At 37.4% G+C, this 12,450-nt stretch overlaps 1 protein-coding gene across 1 annotated transcript in view; it reads left to right on the top strand.

The window, feature by feature from the left end:
- LOC139711318 (uncharacterized) overlaps positions 1–12,450 on the top strand; it is a 51,563-nt gene that overhangs the window by 4,514 nt on the left and 34,599 nt on the right. Inside the window, exons 6-13 of the mRNA XM_071623218.1 lie at positions 4,228–4,263; positions 4,593–4,780; positions 5,496–5,681; positions 6,109–6,193; positions 9,676–9,726; positions 10,304–10,491; positions 11,162–11,303; positions 11,826–11,888. Coding sequence (XP_071479319.1) covers positions 4,228–4,263; positions 4,593–4,780; positions 5,496–5,681; positions 6,109–6,193; positions 9,676–9,726; positions 10,304–10,491; positions 11,162–11,303; positions 11,826–11,888 — 939 coding nt within the window. The remainder of the gene's footprint in view (positions 1–4,227; positions 4,264–4,592; positions 4,781–5,495; positions 5,682–6,108; positions 6,194–9,675; positions 9,727–10,303; positions 10,492–11,161; positions 11,304–11,825; positions 11,889–12,450) is intronic.

The following is a 12,450-nucleotide window of genomic DNA, read 5'->3' as shown; positions in this document are numbered from 1 at the left end:
GTGTAGCAGTGATGATTAAAAAAAAAATCATGGACGTAGGACATACATACTCGAATAGGATACAAATCTACGACCTCCTGATCACCGAACAGGCGTCATCTCCACTGAACCGATTTTTTTTTTTCATAATGAGCAAAAAAAAAAAAAAAAAAAAAGAATCTCCCTCAGATTGCATTAACATAATCTATCTGGCTTCACAGATGGGCAGAATTTATTTTCGATATTTATTTATTTATTCGTTAGTAGACAACCCTCAAGGCCGTGTCACACACTTCCGGGCAAGCCTTGCGTGCGACTTGCAAAGAAAAAATGTTCCTACCCGGAGGTCCCCGGAATGAGCCGCACATGACAGTACCTAGCACGTATCTCACCCGTAGTCACCCGGAGGTGTGCACGCAAATCTTTTTACCCGCAACCATGTTTAGGCCCTGTCACACCTTTCCAGGCAAGCTATGCATTCTGTTGCGTGTAGGGATTTTCCAGCATACCGGGAATTTCTGAGGGCGAACAAGGATTTGGGCGAGCCAGTGCACGTGTCTTACTTGCTGGACGCGTTCTACTTAAATTCTACTTGCGGGTATACTGTGTGACCTTTGTACCAGTCGCGTGGGGGCTGACAACTCAGTGAAGGAATTCCTCTGAAGGAGCGACTAAAATTCCACGGAATGTCATTATCTTGGCTGCATACGGGAACTACGATGTACCTGCGAGGGAGTTGCCTGCGAAGTGCTGCCGCTAAGGGCCTCCTACTGGCGTTCTGCGTGGACCTCTCTGGGCATCCCCGCGACTCGCCCGGAAAAAGTTTTGGTTGTGCTCAAAACTTGGGTGCGGTTAAATCGGACCTGCGTGAGCACCTCCGGGCAACTACAGGCGAGATACGCGCTAGGTACTGTCAGGTGCGGACCAACTGCGGAGAGCTCCAGGTAGCAAATTTGTTTCCCCGCAAGTCAAGCCGCAAAACTTCCCCAGATATGGTATAACAAGGCCTTGAGCATGCTCAAAACTTGTTCCGAGTGACTCGTGGGGTTCGCTCGCAGAGGTACACGCAGAACTCCAGTAGGAGACCCTTACCGGCAGCACCTCGCAGGAGTTGGCTCTCACGCAGGTCACACGGAATGCACGCAAGTAGAAGCTAATTAGCACGCGTCTTGTAGATAAGAAACAAATGCCAAAATTGCAAACATTCTTGTTCGCCCACGAAAAATCTTCTACGTGCTGGAAACTTCCTCCTCGCCACAAGCCCGCGTAGCTTGCCCGGAAAGGTGTGACACGGCCTTCAACCTGCAGAAGGAGACGAATCTAACAGCGGACACAGTGGTGTCGAAGTCGTGGAGTCCCTGAACAACAGCCATCAGTCGAAGAACCAGAAGATCTTATTTATTCTTTTTTTCAGACCTTATTTTTTTTTTCTCCAGACCTGCAGAACTTATCAAGACATTATAGGGAAGACAGTATTGGTTGAGATAAAGATACTAGTAGAGCTTGTTGGGTTTTTGGCGAGATTTTAAGAAACAACCCATGATATGTTACAGAGTATACAAATCTAGCAAGAATTTGACGATTTTTTGTTGAAAATTAGTCTTTTCTCCAGGTGTGCTTTAGTTGCAGATTGGAATCTCGAGAGGACTGTTCCGACCCCTTACTGCATTTGTAACTTGAATGACAAATTAGTCGATTTCATTCATCAGAGTCCACAGATGAATACAAGTAACTGAAATACGACGTTTTATGACGAAAAGTTTGTTGCAGTCTGCATTTTTATGAAGTAGAACCAAACTATAAAAAAATAAGATAGTACTACAAAATTGAACAAAGGATGATTACAAGTAGAAATGCAAAAGAGTAACTTTTCCTAATATTTCATCAGATTCCTATTTAACATTAGTGATGGGATAAGTTGTGTTGGAAAAAAAATTAAACAAATATAATTTTTTTTTATACTCTTTCTATTGGTTTTATTTTTCGCCAGACAACTCGGAACCAGCGCCAGCTAGTGACGATGATACTCAAGAAAGTAATGCAATCCAGTTTCGTTTCCCTGCATATAAGTATCACATGACTCTGATGATTCGTCTCTCATAGCTTTGTCTTGTACTCAGAATCTGGCATGATAGTGTAAAAGGCAAAGCTATAATGTATAATATCTCGGATCTCAATCATATCTCCCGTTGTTCTTTAGTAGTTGTTTGCAGTTGAAATGTCAGGATGTTCTCAAAAAGTACTTTCATGCTTCAAAAAAAAAGTTCCTTCTTCCATATAACTTGGCTTACTGGACGTGCTGGAGGCTAATGAATTATGAGTCAGACCATGATAGAGAGGTGGATTCAAAAGTCATCATGTCACTGCTATGAATTGATGTCAGCTCAGTGGTTATGCCGCCGCCAGGTTTAAGGAGTAAGTGACGAGGTTCAAATCTCAGCCTGGTGTTATTCCTTCTTTTTCACTTGGTGTTCACGGTTCATATAATGTACGATCTTATTCATAAAGAGCAGAAAACCTCTGTAATTCATGCACTCTTTTACAGATAATATAAACTGTAGCAGAGCGATAGATTATGAGAGTAATCAAAAGAGGAAGGAATCGCAAAGCTTTTGGAAGGGATAATGAAACTTTTTAAGCAAGTTACTTTTGAAACTTTTTGTTTGTTGTTTGTTGTTGTTTTTATTTAGTTGGTCAAAGTGAACAGCCAGCCGAGTCCCGAACGAGAGATTCTTCTCGAAGTAAGTTTCATAGGCTCAATTTGGTAGCTTTCTCTTTGAATTCCAATCTGCAAACTCTTCGAAGAATGACAAGCATTGATTGATATTTAAGTAAACCTGCACCACATTCAGTCAAAAGGGTACAGTAATGAATTCATCAACTCTTTCAAGTGTTCCATTGCGTCATGTAGTAACCTGTTCGTACCAGATGAATATCTTGAAGTCAGGGTCAACTGAGCTCAACATTAAAGCACACGTGATTATGATGAAGAAACTGATAATCTAGCTAACATATTTTCACCCTTGAGACCGATAAGCATTCCATTGTCTGAGCTATTTTTTTTTATGTGTAGTAAAAGAGTCCTTATGATTTGAAGTAGGCTATCAGTACTAGATGATGATTGTTCACTTTCTTCAGCTGAAAATGAGTGGATTAACCTAAAAAAACAAAAACAAAAAATAAAGTAACAATGATTGGGTGACAGATTGTAACGCCCAACTGGGAAGTTAACTCCTGGCAGATGCCTCCTGTACCTATTGGCAGGAGCCTTAAAATTCTTTTGGTCCTTAATTTTCTTGACTGTTATCATGGTTATGGTTATGGACATTGAGGGTATCGTGACTGATTTTTGTTTTTTGACATCATTGAATATAAGCAAAATGACACTTTTGACATTGTGTAGGTAACGAATATACGATAACGTTGGCATTCGATTATGTTTGAATAAAAAATATTAACACTACTCGTTCAAGACAGTTTAGTGTTTACTTGGGGTCTCTCAAATTGTGACTAAAACGAAGCAATCATGTTACGACAGCCTCAGGAAGAACGAATGATACAGCTACATTATTAGAGTATTTGTTGGTCGATACCCAATTCGTTTCAAATATTCGACTATCAATTTGTTATTCAGCTTCCTATATAGTACACAATGTCATTCATCCATCATGAATGTAAGGTACCTGAGATTGATTTTTTTTTTTTGGTCATATAAATGTTATCATAGTCTTTATATACTGAACTTGGTGATTTACTTTGTGTTACTTTACATTGTCATGGACATGATGGATGTATGCCGAAAACACATGACTGTATAATTTGTGTGGAAACTTAACAAATGAAATGAAATGAAATATAACCTTACAAAGTTAAATCTGTGGGTCGAAATATTCCCGATCGTATTTTCTTTAACAACGTACGTTAGTCAGTTAGTGGTTTAAGTATAACCTGTCAATACGTTCAAGTGCATTCATTCAGTTTCAACGTTATTTGTAATAAATCCTGATCATTACGGTCAGACATGTGATTCCAATGATTGCACACTGAATATCTCAGCCAACTAATCAAGTGACGTCATCATATTTCTTGTTTCGTATTCTGTGACCAGGGGAACTCGTCAGGGGAACTCGTCACTTGACGAGTTTGTCAGTTCAAGCATCATGGAAGAAGACTAACCCAGTCATGATTTTGTGTTAGGCACCGTGTAGACCTAAATTTGAAATGTTTTGTTTTCTTTTTGATATCCAGGCAAGACCGGACGATCGCCAAAGAGAGGATCTCAGAGTAAGAATCACAGTTGATTAACCCTTTGTCTGCCACGCTTGTTTCCTTCCATAGTTATGTGAGTGAAAATTGTGCACATTGGACGTTGCCACAGAAAATGATGAAAACGGTGAAAATTGAATGTTTATTCGAGTAATATCACTGTTGATTGTATGAATTAGGACAATCTTATTGTAGTGCCAATTTCATCTATTTACCATCTCAATTTGTAAGGCTATGTGCAATGTTTTATATGCAATCTATACCAGTTTCAAACTGAAAACTTGACATTACTACATGTGTATATAGTTGTTTTAATATCAATCTTGTCTCTTGTACCATTGTGACAGTTACTTTGAGAGGAAATTTTGAAGCCGACGAACCGAGGAACGTTGAGATCGATATCAAGCCAGCTGGGAAGCTTCGTAGTCTAAAGATCTGGGGAACAATCACTAAATACGCTCTAAGGACATGCATCTCAGAGGACTTTAGTGATGAGACTTGTTCCTATGTCAGGGATGATGGCGGAGATATCAAGGTAGTTGGCCCCATCATTCAACTTCAGTACTGTATTTTCGTTCTTGCCGAAACAGAATTACATAATTCGTGATCTACTGTGAAACCCAGCAGTAATGATATTTCTAAAGCACACTTAACAGTGCAGTTACCATATGTTCGCGCTGTGTTAAAACATATGCAGAAAGAGAGGTTAATCGCTTATATTATTCATGATGGAAAATTTTAGCCTATATTTGTGTTTATTCTCTTTTATGTTATAGAAGCAGGCATTAATGCATTTGTGAAACCTTAACAGAGCTTGTGTAGATGAAATGAGAATCCCTGTATCTTATTAGGTTGCATTGTTTGTGTCACACGTTGGCATTATTGAGTGTTGTTCCTGATCATTGACACTTATGATGGAAACTATGATAGCTTGCCTGTGAATCAACAATAAGCGATTAAAAACGCACGATAAACTCATTCACCATTATATGTCATATGACCGTGGCCTGCCACATAAATTGTAGTTCAGCATGTTTGGTTTTTCTATGCAAAACAACCCTCACCCCCCTCCCCCCCCCCCAAAAAAAAAGATCATGCGTAGCTGTAGTTCTAACACATCCGTCTCGAGAAATTAATTCCCCATTAAGATCCAGAAAGTATGCGATTATCAGTATGAACCGTCTCTTAAAGTCAGAGCGCATTATTTGTAACACTATATCTCATTATTTTGCTTCATTCCAAATCTCCAGACTTTCACCGCTGATGAAGACGAGAACAAGGTTCAGCTTTCCCAGTTTGAGATTGACAACGTGTACGGAGTGGTTATTGAGATAATCGAGGCTGCGGAAGGACAATGTAATGTTCGCTACAGAATAACCTTAGACAAAAAAGGTAACACCGAAACATTCTCATTTGTTGACTTCAAATTTAAACCGGTCAAGGAAAAAAGGCACTCATATTCAGAGCCTCCGTGTCCTTCTGATTGTTATAACTATGCGTCGATCTATAGGTTCGCATGACTGCATACCTCCCATGACCTTTGCGTGTATTTTTTAAACGAAATTTTCATAGTGACATATTTCATAATTCTTCGTGGTGTTTTCCGCAGTGAAACTTGAATTTATTCTTTGAATATTATATCTTATTCAATTAGTGTGCTTGTATAGTTAATCGATTCTCTTTTCGCAAGCAATATCAGTTGGTTGGTGCACATGGATATATAAAGTTTCTTAAATATTGTTAGACATGATTCGTTAAAGCAAAACAAAGTATGCTTTGGAGATGCACTTTCGACCATGCACGTTTAGATAATGCTTTTTCTCAAATGAGGGAAGTATTTGTGTTTGTTTGTTTTAACATTAGTTTACCCTCGATCTATTCACAGCTGGAAAGGAATCGCCACAAATTGGAGCTAGAACATGTACCCGATTTCCGTCACGTCGTAGAGGTGAGTTTGCCATATTATTACTCTCTACTATTGAAGAAGAAATAATGACTGGATATTTTGGTGTTGACAGCCGTCTTCGAAATAATACATGCTTCACTGCCTGAATTCAATATAGCATTTTACCATAAACGAGTGTAAATTGGCTAATGAGTTATGATTGTAGGTGAAGAGGATTATTTCCTCTCAATAGATGAAGGAGTCATTTGATCATTCGTATAAATCATAATCACCAAATTGAAACAGATCGCATTCAGTAGGAAAAACAAAAAACAAATTACTTCGTAAAACAAAAATTACATTACAAAAATCGAAATAAGCTGAAAGAATGAGCATGGTGTGAAGACGTTCCATCTCGTGCATGGTTGGTCAAATGTCTAAGAAACTCCGTTGTTCTTGTTTAAAGCTGATGCATATAATGTGTAGTTTAGTTGTATCACAAGACATCCGTATCCTGATCCCAACAAAGCCACAAATATTTCATTTCATTTCATTTCATTTTTATTTCATTTTTATTTCATTTCCAGCCAAAGCATAATAATATGACAATTGCATATAAACAAATTAAGTACAATGTAACTTTTACATATCCAAATGAAATTTGAATACACGTCATTTGTTTACGTGAAACAATAAACATACTTTATTTCAAGAAGTACATGGACAAAATATGACTGAATCATAACAGAGAAAAGGTCGGAAATGGAGGGGACTGCTAAAAAGCCAAGCTTGTAGAATGCAGTCCCCTCGTGAGTCGTGAAAATTATAGTAATAATACAACGAGACAATTTGACATAATCCTTGGGGAAATAAATATCAATAAACATAAAATAGATATAAAATCTCATAAATATTCGGGGAAATCACTGATTTTCTCAATAATTTTAACTCCAAACGATTTATGTTACAAACGATTTTAGCAAAAACTATCGCTTACATTTTGTACATTTATTAATACTAAACATTGATTGCAACTGATTGACAAGTTGCCCTACATCGACGTAAATAAGCACTGAATTGATCAGTGTTTAGTAGTAGCCATGATAAAAAATCATGGGCGTACATACTCGAGCAGGATTTGAACCTACGACCTCCTGATCACCGGACAGGCGTCATCTCCACCGCACGCCTGTCCGGTGATCAGGAGGTCGTAGGTTCAAATCCTGCTCGAGTATGTACGCCCATGATTTTTTATCATGGCTACTACTAAACACTTATCAATTCAGTGCTTATTTACGTCGATGTAGGGCAACTTGTCAATCAGTTGCAATGAAAACATCTCGACGGAAGAAATTCATTAATTTGAATAAACATTGATTATACGAATTTACACTTTTATACATCGTTTGTTCCTACCCCTTACTCACATTTAGAACGTATTTGAAGGACCAAAGCTGTTTTTTTTTTATTCTCATAAGCAAATGGTAAACGGCAATTATTACTACATTAAATGTTGTTTCTGCCAACAATTTGCTGATCAGATTATTTTCAATTTATGAGAAGTAATGAATTTACTGGTATTTATTCCACCTGGATGTTATTCACCAAGAAAATAGAAAATGAAATATTATATATATCTACATATATCTTTATATATGTATATGTATATGTATATATGAAGAGTTTGTTCGCAAAAACCAATAAGTCCATTTTTGAAGATTTTGAAGTACGGTCTCTGTCATAAAGTACAAAATAATACCTTTTAAAGGATATATTGGTCACTACAAATAAAGGTACATTTTTGTCCCCGCCGAACGAGTTCGAGCAGGGGACTATGAAACGGGCTCCGTACGTGTGTGTGTCCGTCCGTGTGTCCGTGTGTCCGTGTGTCCGTCCGTGTGTCCGTCCGTGTGTGCGTCCGTGTGTGATCAAAATGTTCAAAATGCTAATCCTTCGCCATTTCTAACACGATTTTGATTCTGTTTGCTTTATATGATAGCACTACATGGGAGCTTTGAAACTTCTATACAGAATTTCAATTGTGACCTTTGACCTTGACCTTTGACCTATATTGTACATTTTGCTTCAAAATGCTACTCCTTCGCCATTTCTAACCCGATTTTGATTCCGTTTGCTTTATATGATGGCACTAGGTGAGGGCTTCAAAACTTCTACACAGAATTTTGACCTTTGACTTCTTTGACCTTTGACCTTGATTTTTGACCTATATTGTACATTTTGCTACAAAATGCTACTCCTTCGCCATTTGTAACCCGATTTCAATTCCGTTTGCTTCAAGTGATGGCACTAGGCGAGGGCTTCAAAACTTCTACACAGAATTTTGATCTTTGACTTCTTTGACCTTTGACCTTGATTTTTGACCTACATTGTACATTGGCTACAAAATGCTACTCCTTCGCCATTTCTAACCCGATTTTGATTCCGTTTGCTTTATGTGATGGCACTAGGTGAGGGCTTCAAAACTTCTACACAGAATTTTGACCTTTGACTTCTTTGACCTTTGACCTTGATTTTTGACCTATATTGTACATTTTGCTACAAAATGCTACTCCTTTGCCATTTGTAACCCGATTTCAATTCCGTTTGCTTTAAGTGATGGCACTAGGTGAGGGCTTCAAAACTTCTACACAGAATTTTGACCTTTGACTTCTTTGACCTTTGACCTTGATTTTTTTACCTATATTGTACATTGGCTACAAAATGCTACTCCTTCGCCATTTCTAACCCGATTTCGATTCCGTTTGCTTTATGTGATGGCACTAGGTGAGGGCTTCAAAACTTCTACATAGAATTTTGACCTTTGACTTCTTTGACCTTTGACCTTCATCTTTTTACCTATATTGTACATTTTGCTACTAAATGCTACTTCCGGCGGGGACATATATTACGCACCGCGTAATTTCTACTTTTCCTTGTTGAAGTTATGGTCAAAAGAAGCAAAAAATTTTTTATTATTCTCTGTATTTTTCTCGACCTTTAATCGCAAATATCTCCATTTGGCAAATATGGACTTATCGGTTTTTGCAAACAAACTCTTATATATACATGTATATATATAATATATATATATATATATATATGTCACATATATATATATATATATATATCACAATGGGAGGGGAGGGCACTCTGTCAAAGGAATGTTCTGAGTCATGGTCATTGCATGACAGTTTTCCTCATTATGAAAAAATCTATAGACGAAATCAAACAATCGGTTTTTCATTATTTTTATTTTCTGTCACCCAAACCTATAGGTACTTCTGGTCAGTCGTCGAGGAGGGGATCCCAGGGTAAGACTCAAAGCTTAAAAATTGATCACAGTGTGTGAGTAAATGGCACCTGATGTGTTATGGAAATTACGCATATCAGAATATCATGATAGGGAGGGGGTATAGGGAGGGAATGCTTTCAATTGTGGTTATTAATTTGGTGTTTTATAGCATTATGCAAAAATAGAAGAAGAAAAAATGGAATCAAACTTTACAAAATTTAAAATGTATTTTTTTTCTTTCATTGAAACCCAGGTAACAATGATCGGTCGTCAAGGAGTGGATCGTCAAGGAGGGAATCTCAGGGTAAGACTCAAAACTTTGAACCTGATCACAATCCGGAATGAAATCTAATTAATGTGTTATGATTAAATTTCAATTCCAAAAGATGCAGAAGCTGAAAGTCGCCGCCACTTCGTATCGTCACTTGATAGCAAGCTATTCTAAAAACAAAAGCATCTTACAGATTCACCTTTGGTTATGAGAAGGATGTGATAAAAATGGGTCTCGTTTCAAGGCTTAGACTCCATTTGAATTACGATATGACGACATAAAATTGTTAACAGAATAAAATAACTTTCATCTCACAAAGCTCTCGCAGCCTCTTAGGTACAGGGAGTACCAGTAGCCCAGTTCTAAATTGTAGCGTCGAGAGGGTCAAGAGAATGTGACCTCTTTTCAAAGTTTAACGCGCTAATATCTGAACTAGCACGGCATGTTTCGTTTGTCATGAATTCACCTTAAGACTTAGAAGGATATTCTCCTAATTAGTTTTTTTTTTAATAATTAGTTTTCAATGCTTGTTTTGTCGACAGCTCCCCCACAAATAAAAATCAAAATAGATAAAATTCCACTGCTTTGTCTCTTTTATTCATTGTGACAGTTACTTTGAGAGGAAATTTTGAAGCCGACGAACCGAGGAACGTTGAGATCGATATCAAGCCAGCTGGGAAGCTTCGTAGTCTAAAGATCTGGGGAACAATCACTAAATATGCTCTAAGGACATGCATCTCAGAGGACTTTAGTGACGAGACTTGTCCCTATGTCAAGGATGATGGCGGAGATATCAAGGTAGTTGCTTAAATAGCATCCATCATTCTACTTCAGGATTGTATTTTCGTTCTTGCAAAACAACATTACATTATGATTATTCGTGATCTGTGCAACCAGCAGTTTAACAGTTTCATTGCCATATATTCCGTTGTGATTAAAACATACTAGTGTGAAGAAAGAAAGATTAATCGCTTGTGCTACATTATGCGCATATGTAACCTACATTTGTGTTTATTCTCTTTTATGTTATAGAAGCAGGCATTAATGCATTTGTGAAACCTTAACAAAGCTTGTGCAGATGAACTACGAATCCCTGTTGTGTCACGCGTTGGCAATTTTTAATCTCGTTCCTTATCATCGGCATAACTTGGCTGTGAATCAACAATAAGCGATTAAAAACGCACGATAAACTCATTCACCATTATATGTCATATGACCGTGGTCGGCAACATATATAGTAGTTCGGTATGTTTGATTTTTTTTTTCATGCAAAAGATCCCCCCCCCCATAAAAAAAAATGATACATTTTGGTTTCGTGCATAACTGTAGTTCTTACTCATCGGTATCGACAAGTAAAATCCCTTTAAGATCCGAAAGTATGCAGTTATGAACCGCCTCTTAGAAGTTGACAAAAGATAGTTAATTACTTGTAACACTGCATCTCACTTGCTTTATTCCAAATCTGCAGACTTTCACCGCTGATGAAGACGAGAACAAGGTTCAGCTTTCCCAGTTTGAGATTGACAACGTGTACGGAGTGGTTATTGAGATAATCGAGGCTGAGGAAGGACAATGTAATGTTCGCTACAGAATAACCTTAGACAAAAAAGGTAACACAGCGCAGAAACATTCTCATTTGATGACTTCAAATTTAAAGAGGTCAAGGAAAAAGGCGCTCATATTCAAAGCCTCCGTGTCCTTCCAATCGTTATAACTATGTGTCGATCTTCATGTTCACTGGATACCTCCCATGACCTTTGCGTGTTTGTTAGTTTGTTTATTTTTAGAAAGAAATGATTTCATACTAACAATTTAATGATACTTCGTGATGTTTTGCACATTGAAACTATTGAATCTATTCTTCGAATATCACATCTTATTCAAATCGTGTACTTGTATAGATCCTAAGAATTAATCAATTTTTTTCTTTTGGCAAGCAATATCAGTTGGTTGGTGGATACAAAATTTTTCATAGACAATAATGTACGTTAACACGAAACAAAGTATGCTGTGGAGATAGGCTTTCAACAATACAAATTCACTTGTCATCTTAAGGACAGATAATGTTTTTACTCTAATGAGGGAGTTTTTTAGAATATGTTTTAATGTTGATTTTATCAATCTATTCACAGCTGGAAACAAATCGCCACAAATTGGAGCCAGAACATGTACCCGATTTCCGTCACGTCGTGGTGGTGAGTTTGCCATAGTACTCTCTGCAGTTAAGAAGAAAGTATACATAACTGGATATTAAGGTGTTGCAAGCCGTCTTCAAAATAATACACGCTTCAATGCCCAAATGCAAAATAGCCTTTTACCCTATAGAGTGTAGATTGGCTAGTGAGTTATGAGTGTAAGTCAAGAGGATCATTAAATTTTCCTTTCAATTGATAAGGATTAATTTAATCGTTCGTATAAATCATAATCGCCAAACTGAAACGGATCACATTTCGTACTACATGACCAATTTCGACACATAATGAAGATGAAAGAGTGAATATGGTGTAAACATGTTTTATCTCATGGTTGGTCAAATAACTAAGTAACTCCGTCGTTGATGTTTAAGATGATGCTTATGATATGTAGTTCGGTTGTATCACAAAACATCCTGTGCCTTAGATAAATTGCCCAACAAGGCCACAAATATTCGGAGAAATCACTAATTTTCGGTTTATTCTAGAAACGATTTTCATGAAAAAACTATTTTTGTACATTTAGTACATTTACAGTATCAACACTAAACATTGATCATACGGA

This window comes from Diadema antillarum, unplaced genomic scaffold, assembly GCF_040938485.1.
Source record: "Diadema antillarum isolate AM-2024a unplaced genomic scaffold, OU_Dant_1.0 seq00001642_RagTag, whole genome shotgun sequence".
NCBI classification, from domain to species: Eukaryota; Metazoa; Echinodermata; class Echinoidea; order Diadematoida; family Diadematidae; genus Diadema; species Diadema antillarum.
This window is presented reverse-complemented; position numbering and strand designations above follow the sequence as displayed.